Here is a 27555-nt window from a genome sequence, read left to right on the forward strand (position 1 = left end):
GCTGCTGTGAGCATTCATGCAACTGTCTTGATGCACATGTACACATATTTCAGTTGTGTGTACAACTACATGTGGAATTACCAAGTCATCAGATTTGTATGTTTGTCTTTATTAAATGATCCTAAACAGTTTTCCAAAGTTCTAATTTATACTCCTACCAGCCATGTAAGAATTCCTGTTGCTCCGTGTTTTGACCAGTACTTACTGTCAGTCTGTTAATTTGGTATATGTGAACTACCATCCTATGTGGCTTTCATTTAGAGAGTTTATTACATTTACATTTTCTATAATTGTTAGTCAAGTAGGATTTACATCTGTCATTTTAATTTCCTTGTTTCCTGTACTGTATATTTTTGAGTTATTTTCTCAGTGGTTGTCCTGATGATTATCATTAACACTTTAACTTATGACAATTTAGTTTGGGTTACTAACAACTTAATTTCAGTAGTATACAAAAACTTTGTTCCTATATAGCTTTGTTCCCCTCCTTCCCATACTTTTATTATCATACAGTTTGTATGATACATTGTATATATATTGTATGATACATTATATGCCTATCAACACAGATTTGTGATTACTACTGTATGTAATTGTTTTTAAACCAGGTGGGGGAAAGCTCTAAATAAGAAATACATTGGTATTATCTTTTATATTTACCTACATACCTTTACTGGTGCTTTTTATTTCTTCGTGTAGATTTGAGTTACTGTTTAGTGTCCTTTCATTTCACCCAGAGGTCTCCCTTTAGTATTTCTGATAGGATGGCTCTGGAGCTACAAACTCTTGGGGGAAATTTTCTCCTTCATTGTTTTTTGATGGATAGTTTTGCTGGATATAAAATTCTTGCTTGTCATTTTTTCTTTTTCTCATATTTTTCTTTGAATATATTGTCCCACACACTGTTAGCCTCCATGTTTTGTGATGAGAAGTTAGCTGTTAATCTTGAGAATCCCTTACCTGACAAGTCACTATCTCCAGTCTTTTCTTTTGATAGTTTTGATTATGATGTAGCTAGGTTGGGTCTCTTTTGAGTTAATCCTACTTGGAGTTCATTGAACTTCTTGAATGTGTAGGTTAATGTTTTTCACCAAGTTTGGGAAGTTTTATTTCTTTATTATTTCTGCCTCTTTTTCTCTCCTCTTGGGACTCCCATTGTATGTGTTCATATATTTGATGGTTTCCCACAGTTCTGTGAGCTCTGTTTATTTTTTTTCATTCTTCTCTCTGCTCCTGGAAAATCTTAAGACTGGATAATCTCAATTGATTTATCTACAGTTGACCTGATTATTATTATTTAAAAAAATTTTTTTATTGTTAATGTTAATTCCCATACATTACATCATTAGTTTTAGATGTAGTGTTCCATGATTCATTGTTTCTGCATAACACCCAGTGCTCCATGCAGAACATGCCCTCTTTAATACCCATCACCAGGCTAACCCATCCTCCCCCCGCCCCAGAACCCTCAGTTTGTTTTTGAGTCCATTGTCTCTCATGGTTCATCTCCCCCTCTGATTCTCCCCCTTCATTCTTCCCCTCCTGCTGTCTTCTTTTTTCTTTTCTTAACATATATTGCATTATTTGTTTCATAGGTACAGATCTGAGATTCAACAGTCTTGCACAATTCACAGCGCTTACCAGAGCACTCCCCAGTGTCTATCACCCAGTCACCCCATTCCTCCCACCCCACCCCCCACTCCAGCAACCCTCAGTTTGTTTCCTGCAATTAAGAATTCCTCGTATCAGTGAGTTCATATGATACATGTCTTTCTCTGATTGACTTATTTCGCTCAGCATAATACCCTCCAGTTCCATCCACGTCGTTGCAAATGGCAAGATCTCATTCCTTTTGATGGCTGCATAATATTCCCTTGTATATACGTACCACATCTTCTTTATCCATTCATCTGTCGATGGACATCTTGGCTCTTTCCACAGTTTGGCTATTGTGGACATTGCTGGTATAAACATCGGGGTGCACGTACCCTTTCTGATCCCTACTTTTGTATCTTTGGGGTAAATACCCAGTAGTGCAATTGCTGGATCGTATGGTAGCTCTATTTTCAACTTTTTGAGGAACCTCCATACTGTTTTCCAGAGTGGCTGCACCAGCTTGCATTCCCACCAACAGTGTAGGAGGGTTCCCCTTTCTCCGCATCCCCACCAACATCTGTCGTTTCCTGACTTGTTTATTTTCGCCATTCTGACTGGTGTGAGGTAATATCTCATTGAGGTTTTGATTTGGATTTCCCTGATGCCGAGCGATATTGAGCACTTTTTCATGTGTCTGTTGGCCATTTGGATGTCTTCTTTGGAGAAATGTCTGTTCATGTCTTCTGCCCATTTCTTGATTGGATTCTTTGTTCTTTGGGTGTTGAGTTTGATAAGTTCTTTATAGATTTTAGATACTAGCCCTTTATCTGATATGTCATTTGCAAATATCTTCTCCCATTCTGTCGGTTGTCTTTTGGTTTTGTTGACTGTTTCTTTTGCTGTGCAAAAGCTTTTTATCTTGATGAAGTCCCAACAGTTCATTTTTGCCCTTGCTTCCCTTGCCTTTGGCGATGTTTCTAGGAAGAAGTTGCTGCGGCTGAGTTCGAAGAGGTTGCTGCCTGTGTTCTCCTTTAGGATGTTGATGGACTCCTGTCTCACACTGAGGTCTTTCAACCATTTGGAGTCTATTTTTGTGTGTGGTGTAAGGAAATGGTCCAGTTTCATTCTTCTGCATGTGGCAATCCAGTTTTCTCAACATCATTTGTTGAAGAGACTGTCTTTTTTCCATTGGACATTCTTTCCTGCTTTGTCGAAGATAAGTTGACCATAGAGTTGAGGGTCCATTTCTGGGCTCTCTATTCTGTTCCATTGATCTGTGTGCCTGTTTTTGTGCCAGTACCATACTGTCTTGCTGATGACAGCTTGTAATAGAGCTGGAAGTCCGGAATTGTGATGCCACCAGCTTTGCTTTTCTTTTTCAACATTCCTCTGGCTATGCGGGGTCTTTTCTGGTTCCATACAAATTTTAGGATGATTTGTTCCATTTCTTTGAAAAAAGTGGATGGTATTTTGATGGGGATTGCATTGAATGTGTAGATGGCTCTAGGTAGCATTGACATCTTCACAATATTTGTTCTTCCAGTCCATGAGCATGGAACGTTTTTCCCTTTCTTTGTGTCTTCCTCAATTTCTTTCATGAGTATTTTATAGTTTTCTGAGTACAGATCCTTTGCCTCTTTGGTTAGATTTATTCCTAGGTATCTTATGGTTTTGGGTGCAATTGTAAATGGGATCGACTCCTTCATTTCTCTTTATTCTGTCTTGTTGTTGGTGTATAGGAATGCCACTGACTTCTGTGCATTGATTTTATATCCTGCCACTTTACTGAATTCCTGTATGAGTTTTGGCAGTTTTGGGGCGGAGTCTTTGGGGTTTTCCACATAAAGTATCATATCATCTGCAAAGAGTGAGAGTTTGACTTCTTCTTTGCCAATTTGGATGCCTTTGATTTCTTTTTGTTGTCTGATTGCTGTGGCTAGGACTTCCAATACTATGTTGAATAGCAGTGGTGATAGTGGGCATCCCTGCCGCGTTCCTGACCTTAGGGGGAAAGCTCTCAGTTTTTCCCCATTGAGAATGATATTTGCTGTAGGTTTTTCATAGATGGCTTTTATGATATTGAGGTATGTACCCTCTATGCCTATACTCTGAAGCGTTTTGATCAAGAAAGGATGCTGTACTTTGTCAAATGCTTTTTCTGCATCTATTGAGAGGATCATATGGTTCTTGTTCTTTTTTTTGTTAATGTATTGTATCACGTTGATTGATTTGCGGATGTTGAACCAACCTTGCAGCCCAGGGATAAATCCCACTTGGTCGTGGTGAATAATCCTTTTAATGTACTGTTGGATTCTATTGGCTAGTATTTTGGTGAGAATTTTTGCCTCCATGTTCATCAGGGATATTGGTCTGTAATTCTCCTTTTTGATGGGGTCTTTGTCTGGTTTTGGGATCGAGGTAATGGTGGCCTCATAAAATGAGTTATGAAGTTTTCTTTCCATTTCTATTTTTTGGAACAGTTTCAGAAGAATAGGTATTAATTCTTCTTTAAATGTTTGGTAGAATTCCCCTGGGAAGCCATCTGGCCCTGGGCTTTTGTTTGTTGAGAGGTTTTTGATGACTGCTTCAATTTCCTTAGTGGCTATAGGTCTGTTCAGGTTTTCTGTTTCTTCCTGGTTCAGTTTTGGTAGTTGATACATCTCTAGGAATGCATCCATTTCTTCCAGGTTATCTAATTGGCTGGCATAGAGTTGCTCATAATATGTTCTTATAATTGTTTGTATTTCTTTGGTGTTGGTTGTGATCTCTCCTCTTTCATTCATGATTTTGTTGATTTGGGTCATTTCTCTTTTCTTTTTGATAAGTCTGGCCAGGGGTTTATCAGTCTTGTCAACTCTTTAAAAGAACCAGCTCCTAGTTTCGTTGATCTGTTCTCCTGTTCTTTTAGTTTCTATTTCATTGATTTCTGCCCTGATCCTTATTATTTCTCTTCTGCTGCTGGGTTTAGGCTTTATTTGCAGTTCTTTCTCCAGCTCCTTTAGGTGTAGGGTTAGGTTGTGTACTTGAGACCTTTCTTGTTTCTTGAGAAAGGCTTGTATTGCTATATACTTTCCTCTTAGGACTGCCTTTGCTGCATCCCAAAGATTTTGAGCAGTTGTGTTTTCATTTTCATTGGTTTCCATGAATTTTTTTAATTCTTCTTTAATTTCCAGGTTGACCCATTCGTTCTTTAGTAGGATGCTCTTTAGCCTCCATGTATTTGAGTTCTTTCCGACATTCCTCTTATGATTGAGTTCTAGTTTCAAAGCATTGTGGTCTGAAAATAGGCAGGGAATGATCCCAATCTTTTGGTACCGGTTGAGACCTGATTTATGACCCAGGATGTGATCAATTCTGGAGAATGTTCCATGGGCACTAGAGAAGAATGTGTATTCCATCGCTTTGGGATGGAATGTTCTGAATATGTCTGTGAAGTCCATTTGGTCCAGTGTGTCATTTAAAGCCTTTATTTCCTTGTTGATCTTTTGCTTAGACGATCTGTCCATTTCAGTGAGGGGGGTGTTAAAGTCCCCCACTATTATTGTATTGTTGTCAATGTGTTTCCTTGCTTTTGTTATTAATTGGCTTATATAATTGGCTGCTCCCATGTTAGGGGCATAAATATTTACAATTGTTAGATCTTCTTGTTGGATAGATCCTTTAAGTATGATATAGTGTCCTTCCTCATCTCTTATTACAGTCTTTGGTTTAAAATCTAATTTGTCTGATATAAGGATTGCCACCCCAGCTTTCTTTTGGTGTCCATTAGCATGGTAAATGGTTTTCCACCCCCTCACTTTCAATCTGGGGGTGTCTTTGGGTCTAAAATGAGTCTCTTGCAGACAGCATATTGATGGGTCTTGTTTTTTAATCCAATCTGATAGCCTGTGTCTTTTGATTGGGGCATTGAGCCCATTTACATTCAGGGTAACTATTGAAAGATATGAATTTAGTGCCATTGTATTGCCTGTAAGGTGACTGTTACTGTATATTGTCTGTGTTCCTTTCTGGTCTATGTTGCTTTTAGGGTCTCTCTTTGCCTAGAGGACCCCTTTCAAGATTTTTGTAGGGCTGGTTTCGTGTTTGCAAATTCCTTTAGTTTTTGTTTGTCCTGGAAGCTTTTTATCTCTCCTTCAATTTTCAATGACAGCCTAGCTGGATATAGTATTCTTGGCTGCATATTTTTCTCATTTAGTGCTCTGAATATATCCTGCCAGTCCTTTCTGGCCTGCCAGGTCTCTGTGGATAGGTCTGTTGCCAGTCTAATGTTTCTACCATTGTAGGTTACATATCTCTTCTCCCGAGCTGTTTTCAGGATTTTCTCTTTATCTCTGAGACTCGTAAGTTTTACTATTAGATGTCAGGGTGTTGACCTATTTTTATTGATTTTGAGGGGGGTTCTCTGTGCCTCCTGGATTTTGATGCCTGTTTCCTTCCCCAAATTAGGGAAGTTCTCTGCTATAATTTGCTCCATTATACCTTCTGCCCCTCTCTCTCTTTCTTCTTCTTCTGGGATCCCAATTATTCTAATGTTGTTTTGTCTTATGGTATCGGTTATCTCTCGAATTCTGCCCTCGTGATCCAGTAGTTGTTTATCTCTCTTTTTCTCAGCTTCTTTATTTTCCACCATTTGGTCTTCTATATCACTGATTCTCTCTTCTGCCTAATTTATCCTAGCAGTTAGCGCCCCCATATTTGATTGCACCTCATTAATAGACTTTTTGATTTCTACTTGGTTAGATTTTAGTTCTTTTACTTCTCCAGAAAGGGTTTCTCTAATAACTTCCATGTTTTTCTCAAGCCCAGCTAATATCTTTAAAGTCATGATTCTGAACTCTAGATCTGACATCGTACTAATGTCCATATTGAGTAGGTCCCTGGCAGTCGGTACTACCTCTTGTTCTTTTTGTTGAGGTGATTTTTTCCATCTTGTCATTTTGTCCAGAGGAGAATAGATTAATGAGAGAACAAAATGCTAACAGGGTAACAACGTCCCCAGAAAATATACTCTAAAAAATCAGAAAAGACCTGAAGCAGTGGGAAAAGAAAGGGAAAGAGAGAAAAAAGGAAAAAGGAAAAAAAAAAAGAAAAAGATAAAGATAAAAACAAAAACAGAACAACAACAACAAAAAAAGCAGAATACGATCAAATATGATCAGGCTGGTATATAGATCAGTGCCACACACTAGATTTGGGGTGTATTTTAGTCTTTTAGAAGAAAGTGCCTCCCAAAATTTTAAAGAAAGAAAAACTTATATATGTACAAAAATAAGGGTTGATATGATGAAGGGATGGAATATGACTGTAAAGATGGAAATTATAAAAAATTTTATAAAAGGAATTGATAAGAAGTTGTTTGAAAAAAGAAAGAAGAGGATTTAAAAAAAAAAAAGAAAAAGGAGAGAATGTGATCAGGCAGGGGAGTAGGAAAAACCATACACTAGAGATTTAGGGTATATTTTGATCTGTTAGAAGAAACTATCTCAAAATTTTAAAGAGAGAACAATTTAGATATATATGCCAAAAATACACATAACTACTATGAAGGTATAGAATATGACTCTAAAAATGAAAAATAAAAATGTTTTTTTAAAAAAGGATTGATAAGATGTTGGTTGAAAAAGGGAAAAAGAAAAATTAAAAAAAAAAAAAAGACAGTTAAAAAAAAAATTAACTTTGAAAGACTACAGAATCATGGTAAAAAAGCCATGGATTCTATGTGCAGTATTCACCTAGTGCTGGAGTTCTGCCGTTCTCATTGATCAGTAAACTTGGTCTTGGCTGGCTGTTCTTGCTGATCTTCTGGGGGAGGGGCCTGTTGCCATGGTTCCCAAATGTCTTTGCTGGAGGTGGAATTGCCCCGCCCTTGCCCTGTCTGGGCTAAGTTATCTGCTCTGGTTTGCTTTCCGGAGCTTTTGTTCCCTGCAAGCTTTCCGTACAGCTTTGGAGGAGGAGAGTGAAAATGGCGGCCTCCCAATCTCTGGCCCAGAGGAGCCGAGAACTCGGGGCCCCGCTCCTTAGTGAGCACCCAGAGAAAAGCTGTCAGTCACTCCTGTCTCCCTGGTCTCCGGCCTCACTCCCTGCTCACCTGGTCTGTGACTGAGCGTTTCTATCTCTGGCACCCGACCCCATGTGGAGTCTCCAAACCCAGCAGATTCCTGTGGTGCGCTCCCACACCGCTCCTCCTGGGGGAACAAGTTGAGTCTCCCCAGATCTGCCCCTTGTTGGGTCCCTGCTGGAGGAGCAGTGGCCCGACTGTGCCGCGGATCACGGTTTATGGCAACCCCGAGCTGAGGGCCTGCCCTCAGCTCCGTCTCTGCAGCTGGCTTCCCCGCTCTGATACTTGGGAGCTCTGCCACACTCAGGCACCCCCGGTCTTTCTGTGACTCCGAGGGTCCTGAGACCACACTGTCCCACAAGGGTCCCCCCCCCGCCGTTTAGCCACCGGAGTGACGTCCCTCAGCGGAGCCGACTTCTAAAAGTTCCGATTTTGTGCTCCGTGGCTCTATCACTTGCCAGAAGCGGCCTACAGAGGCCCCTCCCCCGCCGTCTATCCTCCCGAATATCGCCTCGGATTCACTTCTCTGCACATCCTACCTTCCAGAAAGTGGTCGCTTTTCTGATGAGAGAGTTGTTGCTCTTCTTTTCTTCGATCTCCTGTTGAGTTTGTAGGTGTTCAGAATGGTTTGATCCCTATCCAGCTGAATTCCTGAGACCAGATGACATCCAAGTCTCCTACTCCTCTGCCATCTTGACCTGATTATTTTTTCTGCTACTCAAATCTGTGGCTAAACCCATCTAGTGAATTTTCATTTAAATTGTTGTGTTTTTCAACAGTAGATTTTGTTTGGTTCTTTTGTATAATTTGTACCTCTTTATTCTCTAATTTACTATTTATACTAATTAATAATACTAATTACTAATAATATTAATTACTAATTAATATACTTTCCTTTAGTTCTATTAGACTTGGTTTCCTTTGTTCCTATTTGAACATATTTAAGATACCCGATATAAAGTCCTTGTGTTGTAAATTCAATGTCTGGGCCTCCAGAAGTATAGCTTCTATTGATTACTTTTTACCCCTGTATATGGGTTTTGTATATTTGGTATTTCACATGTCTCTTCTTTTTTGTTGAATACTGAAAATTTCAAGTAATATAGTGTGGCACTCTGGAAATCAGACTTTCCCCTGTCCCCAAGGTTTATTGTTGCTGCCTATTGCAGGAGTAATTGTTTGTTTTTGGACTTCTAAACCAGTTCTGTGAAGTCTGCATTTTTGGTCTGCCTGATTAGCTTAGTGGTCAGCTAAAATTGGGCAGAGATTTCCTTAAGTGTTCAGAACCCCTAAGACTTCCATTCTTTGCCAGCAGCCTCTGGGTGCATGTTGGGACACATCCTCAACAGTTAGCCAGGCAGTTTACCACTCTACCTTCTTTGTTGCATAGAGCCTCAGGATCAACCAGAGATGAGAGCTTTTGGCTTTATTAGGTCTTTCTTGCTTATGCACACACCACTGAGCATGCTCAGAGCCTTATACATGTGCATGGCTTTCTGTTTTCCCAGGAATATATCTTTTCTTTTCAAAGCCTCCTATGGATATCTAATTCTTTGGTTTCTCCTGTCAAGAATTTTGCTTAGTATATTCTTTGCTCCACTTTAGACAGCCTCGGAAAGCTTAATATAATCCTCAAGTGCTGCTGAGGAGAAGTTTTTTATCATTGGGTTAAGTTCAACTGAGATTGAATAGACGGGCCTATATAGTACAGTCTTTAAATAATGCCTCTGCTTTGGGAATGAAGCTTGAAAGATCTCCAGCGTCGTTCTCCTTTCTCCAGTATGGGAGTTCAGGCTGTTATTTTTTGAGGCTTATGGGGAGCAGGAGAATAGGAATAGGCTAAGTTCAGATGCCTCAAAATTCACTGTTCTTATCAACATTCAACCATTTTTTGTTGACTTTTAGTTGCTCCTTAGGTTGCTGCAAACCTTTGGTTAATTTCCAGTGTTCTGAAAAATGTTGGTTCTATTTTTGTCATGTTTTTGGCTGCTTTCATGGAGAGGTGAACTTTCAGAGCTCCTTACTCTACCATTTTTTGCTGATGTTGCTCCTCATTGTGGTTTTATTTTGCATTTCCATTATTAATATAATGAAGTTGAGTACCATTTTGTGTGTTTATGGCCACTTAGGTATTCTCTTTTGTGATATGCTTATTTAAGTATTTGGGTTGTTTGAAATTTTTCTTCTTGATTTATGGGCATTCTTTTATATATACTGATAGTGTATCCTTTGTTATATTTGTTGCAGAATTTCCCACTTTAACTCTCTTAATGGTATCTTTTGTAGTCAGACTGGTCAATATTTTCTGTTACGGTTAATGCTTTTTGACCCCTATTAAAGTTACAAAGATACTTTTTTTTATATGAGCTTTATTGTTTTTTTCTTTCACATTCAAATCATTATTCCAGGAGGAATTTGTTTTTGAGATAGAGTTCAACTTTCACTTTTTATGTACATATACAGTTATATCAGTTTTTTTTTTTTTTTTTTTAATGAAATGCACTGCTCTATAATACCATCTTTGTCAGATATGAAGTGCCCATATATGCATGGATCCATTTCTGGGTCTTCTGGTTTTTGATTGGTCTATTTGTCTATCTTCACATCCATACTACAAATATCTCAGTTACTTTAGTTCTGTAATAAGTCATGATACCCAGTAAATCAAATCCTCCCACCTCATTCTTAAAGAATGTCTTAGAGTATTCTTTGTCCTTTATTTTTTCATATACATTTTAGAACGAGCTTGTCAAGTTCAGGAGGAAAAAAACACTTGCTAGGATTTTATATTTGGGTTGTATTTAATTTCTCTCAATAATGTAGATTGTTTTCCTCATAGAGATCTTGTACATCTTTTTTAGAGTTATTTTTAAAAGCCTTTTGTTTCTGTTTGTTGCTGGTATCTAGAATTGCAACTGATTTTTGTTCTTTGTCGTACTCAGCCACCCTGCTAATATATATATATATATATATATATATATATATATATATATACTTTTGTCTTTTCTATATATGTAAGCATCATATATCTACAGATAATGGCAGTTTTATTTTTTCTTTTCCAATCTTACATTTAAAAAATTTTTTTTCATGCTTTCACTATTTACTGGACTTCCATAATGTTGAATAGAAATGTTGATAGTGGACATTCTTGACTCAAAATGATGAAAGTATTCAGCATTTCACCACTAAGTATGATGTTTGTTGTAGATGTTCTGTAGATACCTCTTATTCACATTAAGGAAGTTCCTTTTAGTTCTTTTTTGATACTTAAAAAAAAAAGATCCCTTGTGTTAAATTCTGTAAATTTTTGACATCTGCTGAAATAATATGATTTTCTCTTTTATTCTGTAAATATAGTTAATTTTATACCTAAATATAATTTCTGAATTATAAAATCCAACTTGATTATGATTTATTATTATTTTTTTATATAGTCCTGGATTTTGGGGGCGAGTATTTGTTTAAGAATTTTGCACTTACGTTTTTGTGTGACATTGGCTTGTAGTAATATCTCTGTCAGATTTTGGTATTGAGATTTAATAAAATGAGTTGGGTTGTGTTTTTTGTTTTTTTTTTTAATTTACCTGTAATTGGTTTTTATAAGATTGGCTTTATTTCTTTCTTAAATGTTTGGTGGAATTCACTAGTGAAGCCTCTAATTTCTTTGTGCTTAAATTATGATTTCAGTTTCTTTAATAGTTATGAGACTGTTGGCATTTTTTATTACTTCTTTTATCGGTGTTTTTGTTGTCTCTAAATTTCCTAACATAGAATCATGAAGTTGCTTGTACTATCCTCTATATAGTGACATGCTCAGATTGTAAGTACACTGTATAATCTGTTTTAGAAAATGTGTATCAAAAAAGAAAAAAAAATGTGTATCAAGAACCAGAATGCTTTCATCACTCCAGTTATCTTTTTAAAGTCCCATAGCGTCTATACTGGTGTCTTCTCTCTTAAAAATTTCTGACATATGTTAAAAAAAAAAAAGAAGAAGAAGAAGATAGCAGGAAGGGAAAAATGAAGGGGGGGAAATCGGAGGGGGAGATGAACCATGAGAGACTATGGACTCTGAGAAACAAACTGAGGGTTCTAGAGGGGAGGGGAGTGGGGGATGGGTTAGCCTGGTGATGGGTATTAAAGAGGGCATGTTCTGCATGGAGCACTGGGTGTTATGCAGAAACAATGAATCATGGAACACTACATCTAAAACTAATGATGTAATAAGGTATGGTGATTAACATAACATAATAAAAAAAATTATAAAAAAAATCAATTCTTCTTTTTCCAAGGGCATTCCTATCAGAAACACTGTACTTGATAAAAAAGAAAAATGATGATTAAAAAAAAAGAAAAATTCCTGACATTGTTTATTGTGCTTTTTTCCCTTTATCACCTCACCAAAAATTAAAGAAGCATCTTTTAATGTTTTTCATCCTATCTGTATGTTTCTTTTCTATTTAATTTATTCTTTATTTTTCTTACCTCTTTCTTTAATTTGTTGATTTTTTTCTAACTTCTTGAGATAGGTGTTTAGTTCATGATTCTTAGTCTTTTCTAATATATGCATTTGAAGTGATCAGATTCTATCTCACCAGAATTTTGGCTGCATTCCACACATTTTATATGTAGCATTTTCCTTGTCATTTGGTACAATGTATTTCTAGTTTTCAGTATGATTTCTTCTTTGACTCATGAGTTATGTAGAAGTTTTTTCCAAATACATGGGAATTTTCTAGTTATATTGTTATTAATTTCTAGCTCAGTTGCTTTATGGTTTGAGGATTTCTTCTGTATGATTTCAGGTGTATGAAGTTTGTTGACCCAAATGTGATCAGTTTTGGTAAACATTTCATTTGGTTTTGTATCCTGTAGATATTAGATATAGGCCATTAGGTCAAATTATGTGGTTTTTGTTTGTTTTTCTATTAGTTACTGAGAGAATTGTGTTTAAAATATTTTTCTATATTGTGGTATCTTCCTCATCTCTGGTTTTGTCAGATTTTACTTTATGTATTTTTAGAGTATATCATTAGGTGCCTAAAAACTTAGAAGTCATATATTTCCTACAAATGAAACTTTAATGATTTTGGGGGGCCCTAGGTTCTTAAAGTGGGTTCTTAAAGTGTGCTTCACCTAATAATAGTGCATCTATTCCAGTTTTCCTTTGGTTATTGTTATATGATGTATTGTTTTTGTCCTTCTATTTTCAGTTTTTCTTTATCCTTATGTTTTAGTTCTATTTCTTATAAATAGCTTATGTCTGTTCGTTTTTATGTTTGGTATAACAGTCATTTAATTTGAACATTTAGTCCATTTATAGTTTATGTATTCACCAGTAAAATAGGCTTTTCTAGTATTTCTGCTTATTCCATGTGCTCTATTTCTTTTTTCTCCTTAGTTTCTTTCAGATTGAGAGTTTTTTTATAATTCCATTTTCCCTATATTAGCTATCTATCTATCTATCTATACACACTTTTCTTTTTTTTAAGATTTTTTAATTTTTAAGTAATCTCTACACCTAACATAGGGCTCAGACTCACAACCCTAGGATCAAGAGTTGCATGCGCTACCAACTGAGCCAGCCAGGTGCCCCTTAAATTAACTATATACTTTATTACAGTTTTTTTTAGTGATTATCCTAGAGATTATAATATGCATTTCTGAATTGCAAAGACTAATATTAACTGGTATATTTTATTCACCTACCAGACAGTGCAAAAACATTAGAACAGTGCTTCTCAAATTTTATCATATATAAAAGATTCACCTGGAGAATTTGTTGAACCATTAATTCCTGGGTCCCATCCCCACTGCCCGATTCGGTAGGTATATGGTCTGGTCCAAGAACCTGCATTCCTAGCAAGCTCCTTGCTGCAGTCTGCATACCACCGTTTGGGTAGTACTGACCTTAGAATTTGCTTCTGTTTATCCTCATCTCAGCCTAAATGGCTGTTACTTTGTATTTTAGATTTCTCTATATTTTAAACCCCAGAAGTTATTCTCCTACAATACAATCATTATCTATCTATAAGATTTAGATTTGCTTACATGGTTACCCTGCATTCTTCCCTGCATTTCTGGGCTTCCATATAGGATCATTTTCCATCTGCCTAAAAAGAATATCATTTAATTTTCCTTAGTGTAAGTTTACTAGTAACAGTTTTTTTCAGTTTTTCTTGTCTGTGAGTGTCTTTATTTTACCTGCATTATTAGGTATAATTCATGCATAAAATTTACCATTTTAACCATTTTTAAGTATACAGTTCAGTGGCATTAAGTACATTCACAGTGTTGTGCAATTGTTCATCTCCAGAACTTTTTCATTATCCCAAACCGAAACTCTGTACCCATTAAACAATAATTCTCTCTTCTTTCCTCTTTCCAGCCCCTGGCAACCTGTATTCTATTTTCTATCTCTATGAATTTGCCTATTCTAGATACTTCAGGAATCATACAATATTTTTCCTTTTTGTACCTGGCTTATTTCACTTTGTATAATGTTTTCAAGTTTCATCCATGTCATAGCATCTATTAGAATTTCCTTCCTGTTAAGATGGAAGAATATTCCATTGTGTGTGTGTATGTATATGTATACAAACACACCTATATGTATACATACACACACACACCATATTTTGTGTATCCATTCATCTGTTGATGGACATTTGGCTTATTTCCAGCTTTTGATTATTGTGAATAATGCCTCTGAACATTGATATACAGGTATCTGTTTGAATCCCTGCTTCAATTCCTTTGTGCATATGCCCAGAAGTAGAATTTCTGGATCATATTGGTTGTTTGTGTCTTAAGACAGTGGTATGTTTTATTGTGTCAAACTCAAAAGGGTTGCTGAGAAGAAAAGCTTCAAAGCATACAGTTGGCTCAAAAACATATGAGCTTCATCCACTTGGGGTCAAGCCGCATTTGACAGGGTGGATTCAGAGCTTCCTTATGCAAAACTGTGAAGTATAAAAGCCACATCTATGCTTAGTTAACTTTCAAGAGGCAATAGTAGTTTTTCTTAGAATTGCCCTCATGGAGGGAAGTCTAGGTGCAGTTTGTGAGCTTTAAGCTAAAGTTTTTCAAGTGCTTATCATGGGTAGATGTTTTGAGTCTTCTAAACTTTGTGGTTTTAAAAAACATTACAAATAAATATTTTAGCTTCTCTGAGGTTTTTAGTAGACCCTTTTAGTTCTAAAAATTTGTGATTGGCATGTGATATGTAATGAGCAGCTATCCTCACTAATTTGCTATGCATTCATTTAAATTTCCTCCAGAACTTTAGATTGTTGTGTTTTGTTTTCTTTTTACCAAACAGGATTTGCCCAATAACATGATCCATCAGGTGCCAATTAAATCACTCCCTCAAGAGTGGCTTTGGTGTGAAACATGGTGTGATGATGCCTCTAAGAAAAGGGCCAAAACGATAGATTTGGTAAGCTCTCTGTGATTCTTTTCTGCCTCTTAGTCCAGTGTGGTTTACAACTAGATCATTATTAACACACAGAATCTTATTTAGTCTTCTCTGTGGTTGTGCAGCAGGTTGGGGATTGCAGCATGTCTTACATCCATAGATCTCTGCTGCTTGCAGCAGGCAGCCAAGTCCTCTAGTGTCTGATGGGGCTGTTTTCACTACTTAAAATCAGTGAAGTTACTACTTCTCTTATGGGATTATCTCTGTGCCTTGTGATTTTACCACAGGAACTTTCTTTTCCTGCTTTCCTGTCACTCCCTACAACTTCGTAGAAGCTTTGTGGGACCCACTAGCACATTGCTTCTGCTAATCTGTCATTTGGTTCCTCAGTGTTGTTCTTTTTGTTCAGTTGGGATTTATAACCCAAGAATAAACACACCTTTGAATTCCGAATAATGTGCCCTGTCTTCAGCTTGGTTGAAATAATGCGATTTGGGTTTTCACAGTGTAATAATCCAATGACCAAAGAGCCTAAGCTGGAAGCAGCTGTTCGAATTGTCCCAGAGTGGCAGGACTACGACCAGGAGATCAAGCAGCTACAGACCCGCTTCCAGAGGGAGAAGGAGATGGGAATGCTGGACAAGGAGAAGACAACACAAGAGTCACGCTGGGAAGGTAGGTCCAACCTTTGGCCTTAGGGAAGTACTTATTCGAGTTTATGATTGGTGTTTATTGCAAAAACAATAGAATAATGAATAAAATGAATCTCAGCCCTTCTATCTTGACATCAACCAGTGTATATTTTTTTCTTTTTTAGTTGGCCTTCTAAATGGTATGTATTAATACAATTGCTGCCCTCTTTTCTTTTCTTTGCCCTTTTTTTTGATTAAAGGTGCTTTAATTGAGATTACTGTTATTTAGGCTTGTGAGTTTTGTATAGATAAGGCAAGCAAGGAGTCTTCTGGTGTGTTGGTGGCCTGCCTGGGCATAAGGCTCTAGGTCCTTACCTCCATCTGACAAGCCTGATGTTATTTTGGGGATCTCTTGTCAGATTCCCTGGTTTTTTATTAAATCTCTCCAGGTACTAGTAAATGAACACATTTAGGATCAAGACAAAGTACATACTGATTTGAAAAAAGTGTTCTTTTAAAGAAGCATACTGGGGTGGAGAATGGAGTGTTTGTATTTAATTTAGGCTAAGAATAGAAGGGACTAAATCTTCATGTAAAATTTTCCCTACTCTGTGTACATCTCAAATGGTGTGCAGTTGACAAAAATCATTAGAGTACAAAAGTGACCTTTTTAAAACTATTAATACTGAGATGTGGATTTTTAACATTTATTCAGCTCAAAACTAATTCTAAAAAAGGAATTACAGAACATGGATCTTGAGTGATTCACCTATCCATCCTGAAGACTGTACCATGATGTATCATGGCCAAGAGGCTGAATATTTAGGATAAAAATAATTGAAATTCACTAGTGAAACCTGAAGGGTTTCTGTCGATACATGGGTAAAGAATGTAGACACACTGTTCAAATAAGAGGAAAACACAAATAATAAGTGGAGTTGAGGAAACAATAATTACATTAAAGGAATCTGTCATTAATATATACTCCATTGAGAAAATACGCATATTGATACTGATAATGCTATTTGTTGGGGAGTTGGTGAAGAAACAGCTCTGGGTCTACCTTGCTGGAGCTTTGTACATTACAACAATCCTTGTTAAAAAGCAATAAATTGGGGTGCCTGGGTGGCTCAGTTGGCTAAGTGTCTAACTCTTTTTTTTTTTTTTTAAGATTTTATTTATTTATTTGAGAGAGAGAATGAGATAGAGCATGAGAGCGGGGAGGGTCAGAGGGAGAAGCAGACTCCCTGCTGAGCAGGGAGCCCGATGTGGGATTCGATCCCAGGACTCCAGGATCATGACCTGAGCCGAAGGCAGTCGCTTAACCAACTGAGCCACCCAGGCGCCCCTAAGTGTCTAACTCTTGATTTTGGCTCAGATCATGATGCCAGGGTTGTGAGATTGAGTCAGGCTCTGTACTGGGTGTGGAGCCTGCTTAAGATTCTCTCCCTCTCTCTCTCTCTCCCTCCGCCCCACCCCCGCCACTCTCTCTTAGAAAAAAAGGGCAATAATTCAGCTGTCAGGAACCATTAACATGTTTATTCCCTCAATAATTCCTTTCTTGAGAATTTACCTTAAAAAATAAGTCCATACAAGAAAAAAGTCATATACATGGAGAAATTTATTATTTATAAACCAAAAGCATTAAAAACAGTTTAAACATCCAAGAATAGAGAATGGTAAATGAGCTGCACTTTTTTTTTTTTTTTAAAGATTTTATTTATTTATTTGACAGAGAGAATAGCGAGAGCAGGAACACAAGCAGGGGGAGTGGGAGAGGGAGAAGCAGGCTTCCTGCCGAGCAGGGAGCCCGATGTGGGGCTTGATCCCAGGACTCTGGGATCACGACCTGAGCCGAAGGCAGACGCTGAACGACTGAGCCACCCACGCGCCCCATGAGCTGCACTTTTACTTAGGGAAATGTTTCTATGTTATTAAGCGAAAAAAGAATCCTGACTAAAAATATATGTGTTTTTATCAGAAGTAAATATTGTATTTGTGAAAACAGTTCTGCTAGAGTATGCAGGTAGTTTTCAGTGTTTTTAAAAACAAAAAGGCCTTTTTAATTTTGTTTTTGTTTTCAAAATATAATACAAGCACACCAAATCAAAGCTCCTAAAATTATAAAGAGAGATAAAAGGGAGGTAGGGCCATAATTAATAAGTTACAATGTCGGGGGAAAAAATCCAGGCTGGATTTTTGTAACTTGAAGGTAAACTATTTTATTTTCAATTGTTCTCCTTTTCCATAGGACCTCAGAAACGAGAAGAGTTATGATCTTCATTCACAAGGGGATAGGAAATTACACCATTTGAAAAACACTTTTTATATTAAATGCTAGTTTTTTCTGATCTGTCTTTACAACTGCTGATAAACTGGCTGGGCAGGTGTGCCACACCTTTTGATTCTGAGCATTTGATTTTGACTTCTGCACACCAGTGGGCTCTGGATCTTTGGAGTTAAGGCTCTATTGGATTTGTACCTCAGAGGAAGACAAGTGGCTGATCTTTTGAGACTCTGTAAAGAGCAGTCTTCTAACCAGAAGGGAAAATGGCAAAGGCAACTGGAAGGAAATGAGTCCTGTGGTGCCCACACTCAAGAGCACATACATGCTGCACCGCCACAGGAAGCCAACCAGCTAGAGCCACCGTGTTCTTCCTTACCTCAGTTTACTGGCAGCGGAGCTCAGTCTGCAGCCTGCGCTTTGGTGGCAGAAGCTTCTGGGTGGCAGAAGCCTTGTCCAAGGTCCACACACCTTGAAGTTTATGCCATTGTGCTCCTGTGTCCTTTTGTTCTCTTCCCCAGCATTAGGTTCATTGTCGAATTGAAACCCAACCAACAATCATGTGTCTTCGGGGTTGGCTTGTGGCAAATTAATTTGGGGAACAGGATGGGTGGGTTGGGGTGAGGGTAGGGAAAATACCAGGAGTAGGAGAACTCTGAGGTGTTTGGGGGGGAGGTGAGGAAGACAGAAATTGGCCATTCTCTTTTATAAACCATTAGTACCATGTGACTAATTTGAAATGAAAACGATTCTTATTCCCCACCCAGCCCCAGTAAACTTTTTAGGTAATTGTTTTGTAAACAATTTTTGTATTTGTGAAAGTCTTTGCTTTTTCTTCCCACTTTCTAAAAAAATGTCTGTTATTGATTTCCTTACTGGATACAGCCATAGTGAGCCCCTCTGGCTATCCATCTCACAGGGCTCGGGGCTCCCTCAGGAAGGTCACGGCATCATCCATCCCTCTACTCCTGGGGAAGGAGGGGGGTTCCTCTCTCAGACTCAGGCAAAGTTGGCTTTGACTTTTCTCCATGAAGGACTCCCAGAGCTGAGAACAGGAGAGGTGTTGACTGTGTAATTCGTGTTTCTCTGCACACTGTTCTATATTCCTTTTAGTTTAGCGCTGTGAGTTGCCTTTGGTTTGCCAAAATTGCTGGTGCACCACCTGTTCTGACTGCACGTAATCACATCTTGAAGCAGCATTAGCACTTTAGTCACTGCTTTTAGTGTCTTTAGCAGCACAGAACAGACCTTCTGGAGTAGCCTCTCCTGGTGAGTAGGCAACGTGGGACGCACCCGCAAGGGAGTCTTCTGGTGTGTTGTTGGCTTGCATGAGCGTGAGGCTCTCGGTCCTTCCCTCCATCTGCCCAGGCTGCAGGGTACAGCCGCGAGAGCACTCCCATGGACTGCACCTCCTTCCGGTGCAAACTGTTTTTGTCTCTAATATTTTTGCCTCCTTTCTAAAAATGTGAGGAAGGGCTGCAGATGGATAGCCGAATCCTTACTCTTCCATGCCAGGGAACATTGATTTGCAGTCTTTTTTAAAAATGAAAGTCTTATGACAAATATTAATTAATTTTTTCCATATTCACATAAGCAAAGGTTAGCTTAGGAGTCAGTCTGAAGGAGCTTTTCATTTTGCTTTTATAATTAAATTAAAAATTGGGAAGAGCGGAATTCAAAAGATTTTTAGATAAATTGATTCAAGACTGAAAGGTCCCTCAGAATCATTGCTGTTGACAAAGGCTGTAGCTTGAGTTCCCCCTGCCCTGCTGCCCACCTGGTCAGAGCAACTGAAGGGATAGAATCAATGAGAGCAAAAAACATTTTTTCAGCTTCATCTTAGATTTAATTAAACCTTCAGAGAGGCTGCTGCTACCACTGTTTCAGTCTACAACCGTAAACAGAATTGTGCATTTTTCAAGTTTATTTTCTGGGAGATTGAGCAAGAAATACTAAAGTCATTGGAGTATGCTTTTTAGATGCTGGTTCCCTTGGGACATGGAACAGGCCCCCTTTCTTCATGTCTTTCCACCAAATGTCTTAGGCATATTCCATGTGAGGAAGGTGCAGTGTGAAATCTGTTCTCTGTATAGTATTCGTGTCCTCACTGCCCTTATCCATCACCACCCTAAACATAAGTCTTACCAGTAGTTGAATCTTTGTAAGACCCAATTTACTTCTGAAGTAATCTAGGGCCTTCCTTCCTTCCTTCTCTTGGTTCATGTGTCATCAGCATCTTTCAGGATGAACCTCTAATGCCCTAGGAAATGATAATACCACTAAAATTTGGTCGTGGTCAGCTTTGTCTGTGTCTCTATTGCGTGAAAGCAAATTGTGACCGAAAAGATAGATTTTTTTTTTCCCAAGAAGCAAGAGCTCATTGCACTAAAATGCTCAAGCTTCTGGAAACTATTCACAGTGCATTGTTTTTAACCATCATTTATTTATATATATGTAATGGAGTTTTTTTTCTCTCATCATGCCATAATGGAAAATTTTCTTTCTGAATCAGTGCCAGAGTGATGTAAAATAATGTGACATGTCAGAGTGACATGGAACAGTGTGAGTTTTTATGTTCTATGAACAGTGGTATTTGATTGAGATCAAAACCCATGCACACAGCCTGCTGCCGGAGCTGTGGGGACATGGCTATGTTCGTTTTAAAATTGTACTCAATAATTACCACACTGAGAATGATGACACATTAGTTTTCCATAAGGTTGATAAAGTGTAGAATCTCAAAATGTGGCATTTCAAATGGAAACATACAGATATTTGCTTACCTACTACACACACACGCCTCATGGCAGGCCCATGTGTTGTATGAACTCAGCTTGTGGGAGAGCAAAGATTAAGAAATCATTTCCAGGAACGGAGCTTAATGAACTCTGCTGTCCTCAAGTCCTCATATTATGAACTGTGTTGAGGCTGTGCTTGAATGAACAACTTTTGTTTGGTTCCAGTAACTCAGTCCCTGAATGAAGGGCCGAAAGCTAGGGGTGGCATTACAGTTTTCAGAAGAGACTGGCCCAGGTAATAGGAAGGAAATCCCAGTTTCCTTTAGCTGGGAGTTATATTTGAAGGACACCAAAATTTGGAATAAGACACCGCCCTCCTAGCAATGAGTAAAATTATTCCCCTTACCCACATCTACCCTAGGAGTAAATTTGGGTACTTAAAAGCAGTCCTTTTCTAAAATTGCCATGAGTGATTAAAAGAAATAATTCAACTCAAGAGTTACAAGGGAATTTCTAGTGCATTTTTAAAAATACAATGTTAGTGGAATGGCATCAAATTTCATGGAAATGGAAATATTTTGGTAAAGTCACCTAACAGAAACTGTTGGTAACAACAAAGGGAAGGTGCATTGTGTGCAAAGTTATTTAAATATCTATTCCATTGTTGTGTGATTTTAATAATGTTTTAAGTATTTGATTTTATGGGGATATTTTTGTGGGATGATAAGAGTTAAAAATAGCTATCGTGTCTAGTTTGGTGGGATGACATTTTTTACTTCAATTCATGTTTTGCCTGCCTTAATGTAGTGGGGGAAGATCTCAATCATGACTTTGGTAATTACCTGATTGAATTCAAGCTAATTAATTCTTCATTAACTCAGGTTGTAATTGATATTTCAAGCTCTCTGGAGGATACCAATTTCTCTTTCGTTTGGTATTTGATCTCTTGATCTAATACAGAAATGACACTTCTGGGTAGCAGTGAGTCAGTGCATGGAGTAGGGGATCTCTCCTCTTCAGGGTGCCATTGAGTGCTGAGAGTTTATAAAAAGAAACAACAAAATCAGCTTCAAGCAGCTGCATGCTCCCCAAAAGTAGTGCATTAAGTTTAAACTCCCTAATAATGATTTTGCAAGCAAGAGGCTATCTCCTGAGTCTTAAATGACCTAGCAACACAGAGGCCAAATGTGGAAGATTTAAGAGGAAACAAGTTAGGGTATTAGCTAAGACCATCCCACCTGTAATTTATGCATTGCCTTACTGGTCACCATTTAGATTTCCAGAGAAGGGGTATAGTTCCTCTTCAGAAATAAAAGTAGCAAAATCTAAGGTCAACAACTTGAGCAAAAGATTACCGAGTACCATGTTTTCCAACCAGTTATCCTTGGTAATACCAAGGTAAACATAGAAAAATGAAAAATGTTAGAGTTTTTAAAGAAAACTATGTATTAGAAAACCTTCTTTATAACTATTCTGTTTTACTGTAATCCTGTTTCATCAAATGCAACATAGGTCCAGGTGCTGCCCCTTGCTTGGGAACAAGCACTGGGGCTCTAAATGTCTGCAGAGCCCTCTGCACCTGAAGTAAACTGAGAATGAATTTCCCGGTACTGTAATGAAAATAAGGTCTGCTCAACACAATAAACTTTTTCTTGTCTTCTTTAAAACTATCTGGTCAGTCATTCAGCTTTTATGTTTAGGAAGGACGTAATCATTAGAGCTCAAAGTTCCACCCTTTCATCTGAAGAAGCAGGCCTAGACAGGAGGAGAGCTTTACCTGAATGTCTCCTCTTGTGTTGGAGCTGGGTCCAGTTGCTGCCAATTCTCTGGATTCTCACAATAGCACCCATGCCTCTTCAAGGTCTCCAGCCTTGGGAAACTGCCATAGGTGGGGTCTTGTAGGCATCTGCCCTAGGAAGGCTAACATAATGAGAAGGATGGCATAGAATTTGAATATTTTGCCCATTCTCTGAGCTCCTACTCAGGGGCTAGACTTGAAGATATAGTTCCTGACATTCACGTGCTCATTGGACACTGCCAGCTAGTGTAACGAGTGCTCTTGCTGAGGTGGAGGTCAGGGAGTGGGACCTGGTGGCTGTGACAAGGCAACAGAGGGCGCCTAAGGTAGAAGAGAGGAGGGATTTATTTGGTGGTCAGGAAAAGCTACAAGTGATCCTTAAATTGAAGCCTGAGGAATAAGTAGGAGTTATCCACGTAGGATGCAGGAGGCAGGGAAGGAGGGAGGAGCAGGAGCTACTGTATCTCATTTAGGGAGCTGCAAGTGAACCTAAAGTTATAGCCAGGAGAGAAGTTCTGAGGCGGGGATCTGAGTTTGATCCCAAGGCCACAAGAAAGCCTGAGTGGTTTTTAACTGGGTACCAACATGAAATTGGCTTTTTCTTGTAATGAGCTTTTTACTGGCAAATAGCACATATAGACCCAAGTACACAAACACATCTTGATGGATTTTCAAGGTGAAGATTTGTGTAACCATTACTGAGATAAATAAAAGAAAGTTGAATTTTATTTTAAATAATATTTAAACATCTTACTACCATCTGGCTTCCTGTAATGACAAGAGTGTCTTGTATCAGACAAACCCTCCTATCGATAATTATACACATTTTTGAAATGCACTGGAAAGTGACCAAGACAGGCAAAAACTAGAGGGGACTCTATCCACTGAAAGAAGAGTAACACATTGGATAAGATCCACACTTAAGTGACTATTCCTCATGTGGCCCACAGGGAATAAAACAAAGTGGCAATCTCATGAGGCTGAGGAGCCAAGTCAGAATTCAGGGCTGTTGGAGCAGTTTGGAAACTGAAGGGGGAAATCCCAGAAAGGAGGAAACTACAGAGCCTTGAGTTTGCCTGACACTCCCCTTAAATCCTTGGCTGACTCCTAAATTATGCATGAACTGGGTAGGATTCCAGGGAGCCCAACAGAAAGCAATGACTGGAAGGCTGGAAATGCTCAGCTGAGATTTCAGCAGATGTCTGGTGCTGGGGAGGGAAAGTTTGGAATTTATGTCCCACCAAGTTTGGAGATGTAAATATTTGGGGCTTTTCATTGAAAACCTAGTAGGTCATGCCATAGATGAGAACCACAGCTCAGAACTCAGGTCTAGGCCTGAGGACTAAGAGCAGAACTAAAACAGACCCACTCTAATAAAGCCTAAAATCAAGACTTCAGAGAATCAGGGTGATCTGCTAGTGACTTAACGGTCTACTAAACCAAACTCAGCGATTCAGCATCTCTACAACATATTATCCAGAATGTCCAGTATACAATTACAAATCAGGAGACATAAAAAACAGGAATGCATGACACATAACCAAGAAAACAAAAACAGACCCACAAATAAGCAAGATGTTAACATTATTGAATAAGAATTTTAAAATAATAAATACCTTAAAGGATCTATAGGAAAGGATAAATACCAAGGATGAAGATGTGGGGAATTTTAGAAGAGACCTACAATTAAAAAAAATTAATTTCATAGGAGGGCTTAAATGATTAAACACTGCAGGGGTGCCTAGATGGCTCAACTGGTTGTGTCTGACTTGATTTTGGCTCAGGTCACAATCTCAGGGTTGTGAGATTGAGCCCCATGTTGGGCTCTGGGCTGGGCATGGAGCCTGCTTAAGATTCTCTCCCTCTCAAAAAAAAAAAAAAAAAAGTCTGTAAAAGAGTAAACACTGCAAAAGAAAGGGTCAGTGAACTTGAAGACAGGTTAATAGGAATTATCTAAATTGAAGAGCAAAGAGGGGAAAAAGATAAATGAACAGAATTGTAATAACCTATGAGGCAATAGTAAACAATATAATGCTAAGTGGAGTCTTAGATGAGTAAGAGAAAATATTCGGAGGAAAAAAACATGGAAAAATTTTGGGAGAAATACTGGCAAATTTTTTTTTTCAAAATGTGATTAAAAATATCAACTCATGGATCCAAGAAACTCGGTGATCCCCTGTAATGTAGTTTCTTAAAAATTCTGTCTATACCTAGTTTTGAGGTCCTGGCTAGGGACTAATGAGTTATCTTAAGCATCCAATTAAGTTCACACCCTCAACCACTTTACTGGCTGGACATGCACACTGTGGGCCACTATACACCCACCCTAATCACCCAAGGCCAGATACCAGACAGCCAGTGACAGCTCCTATGCTCCAGAGCCCACTGTAGTTCTTCATATTAGCGAGTCCTAATCCAGCTTTCCCTTCCTTGCCCATTCATTCCTGGGGAAATCACAATAAAGATTCTTGCCCCCAGGTCTTACCTTGCCTTTTTCCTCAAGACCAACCTTAATGTTTCCCCTGAGTGATCCTGCATGGTGTGACCTGTGAGCATCGCAAAACTGTGACACTCTTCAGGTTTCTAACTATATGTCACCCCATCCCCCCAGAAGCAGGATAAATATAAAGGCCACACCTTAGGCACATCTTAGTCAAATGCTGAAAACCAGAGATAAAGAAAATCTTTTAAAAGTAGCCAGGAAGGGGCACCTGGGTGGCTCAGTCAGTTAAGTGTCTGCCTTCAGCTCAGGTCATGATCCCAGGGTCCTGGGATCGAGCCCCTCATCAGGCTCCCTGCTCGGTGGGGAGCCTGCTTCTCCCTCTCCCTCTTGTGTGCCACTCCCCCTGCTTGTGCTCTCTCGCTCTCTGTCAAATAAATAAATAAAATCTTAAAAAAAAAAAGTAGCCAGGAAAACAAGACACATGATACACAAGAACAATCATAAGAATGATAGCTGACTTTTCAACAGGAAAAAAAGAACAGATGACAGGGAAATAACATTTTTAAAGTGCTGAAAGAAGGGAAAGCTGTTTTAGTGTTCTATGTGTGGGAGAAATGTTCTTTGAAAATGAAAATGAAATATAATCATTTCAGAGTAGCTGCAAAAAGAATTCATTCCCAATAGATCTGGACTATAAAAAATGGTAAAGGTTCCTCAGACTAAAAGGGAAATGATGCCAGATAGAAATGCAGAGCCACAGGAAAGAATGAAGAGCACTGAAAATAGTAAATATGTGGGTAAGTATACTATTTTTTTCTTTAAGAGACTATTGATTGCTTAAAACAAAAATGATACCTATAATAATAATACCTACATACATATAGAAGTAAAATATGTGACAATTTCACAAAAGATGGGAGGTATAAGATTCTTACTTATATGTGAATTGGTATGTAATGCAAGATAAACTGATAAGCTGAGGGAGCATATTGTTTTCTCTAGAGTACATTAAAAAAACAACAACAACACAGTTATAGCATCCCCCCACCGATGGAGATAGAATGCAATGCTTACAATTTTTTAATTAAAAAGAGGGTGAAAATCAATGAACCCAATAGAGGCAGGAAAGGAGGAACAAAGGAACAAGTACAGAGGAGATAAATACTAAACAAATAGCCAAATAGCAGACTTTAAACTGAAAAACATCAAGATTTGCATTATATATTAATAGTCTTAACTACTTTAAATAAAAGGCTGAGATTTTTAAATTGTGTTTATTATTTTAGAAATAATTTATAAGGGATAAAAATAAATAAAAAGAATAGATAGGTTGAAATTAAGAAATATACCACACAAACATAAGAAAACTGGTGTGGCTATGTTAATATAAGACAAAGTGAACTTCAAGACAATGAGTATTACCGCAGGATAAGAAAGGACCTTCTGTAATGATAAAAATCAATCAAGAAGACATTAGCAATCCTAAATATGTATTCACCTAATGACAGTCCTTTAAAATGTATTTGGGTTCAGTTACCCCATGGAGTCAATGACTAAACTGGAAAAAGCTATTGGAATAAATTATTTTGGAATTTTGGAACACATTTGGACACTTACAACAACCAGAGTAGTGCTTCATGGAGAGGCTTCTGAACTTGTGTGAGTGGCATGCATGAACCAACTACCACTTCCCATTTTGGGGGCACAACTTTGGCTATGGGAAAAGCAGCCTGTGTTCTTGCTTGGAGTAGTTGGCTGGTGCCAGTGTGGGCAGAGGTGATCTTGTCCTCAAAATATTTGGATTTGTGCATCTGAGCTGGTCTAGTGACACCTGAGGAACTGGCACAGATACTTGCATTGGTTTTGGCCCTCAGTAGCAGTGGCTTATCCTGGTGTCATCTATCAGAAAATTTAAAGACAGGCCCCTCTTTTTTTCCTTGTTGGAGATGGACATTTAAGGAAATTGTTCTCGGTCCCTGCTTGACTACAGAGATAATGGGGCAGAAACTTCAGGGACCACACACAACAAGGAATGCATACTTTGCAAAAAATAGTTTGGGAAAGTCACAAACAGATGGCTTCATCCTCAATAAGTAAAAATCACCAATCCTTGAGGACTGGGAGAATCAGATTTCCAAAGTAGACATATTATAATACCCAGAATGTCCATTTCTTTAAAAAGAAAAGTTAAAAAACATACAAGGAAATAGGAAATATGGCTAATCACAGGGGGAAAAAATTGACAGAAACTCTCCTTGAAAAAGTCCAGGCATTGGTATTATTAAAGACATTGTATATGTGCTGCCAAAGTGAGCACGGAATTATTAAAGACATTGAATCAACTGATTTATTATGCTCAATGAATTAAATGAAGCCATGGACAAAGAGCTAACGGAAATTAGGAAAATGACATAAGAACAAAATGAAAAAATATTTTTAAAAAGATAGAAATTATAAAAAGGAACCAAATCCTGGAGCTCAAACGTACACTAAGTGACGTGAAACATTCACTGAAAGTATTCAAAGGCAGATATGAGCAGGCAGAGAAAAAGGATCAGAGAATTAAAGACTAAGAGAGTTGAAATT

At 38.1% G+C, this 27555-nt stretch overlaps 1 protein-coding gene across 2 annotated transcripts in view; it reads left to right on the forward strand.

Moving 5' to 3' along the window:
• Nucleotides 1-22395, forward strand: part of UGGT1 (UDP-glucose glycoprotein glucosyltransferase 1) — a 114791-nt gene extending 92396 nt beyond the window's left edge. For both annotated transcript variants that reach the window (XM_035008298.1, XM_035008299.1), the window contains 3 exons: nucleotides 14979-15095; nucleotides 15581-15749; nucleotides 17958-22395. In XM_035008298.1, coding sequence (XP_034864189.1) covers nucleotides 14979-15095; nucleotides 15581-15749; nucleotides 17958-17983 — 312 coding nt within the window. In that variant the 3' untranslated portion in view covers nucleotides 17984-22395. The remainder of the gene's footprint in view (nucleotides 1-14978; nucleotides 15096-15580; nucleotides 15750-17957) is intronic.
• Nucleotides 22396-27555: the final 5160 nt, after the last annotated feature.

The sequence above is a fragment of the Mirounga leonina genome, unplaced genomic scaffold (genome assembly GCF_011800145.1).
Source record: "Mirounga leonina isolate KUSES-001 unplaced genomic scaffold, KU_Mleo_1.0 Mir_151, whole genome shotgun sequence".
In the NCBI taxonomy this organism is placed as follows: Eukaryota; Metazoa; Chordata; class Mammalia; order Carnivora; family Phocidae; genus Mirounga; species Mirounga leonina.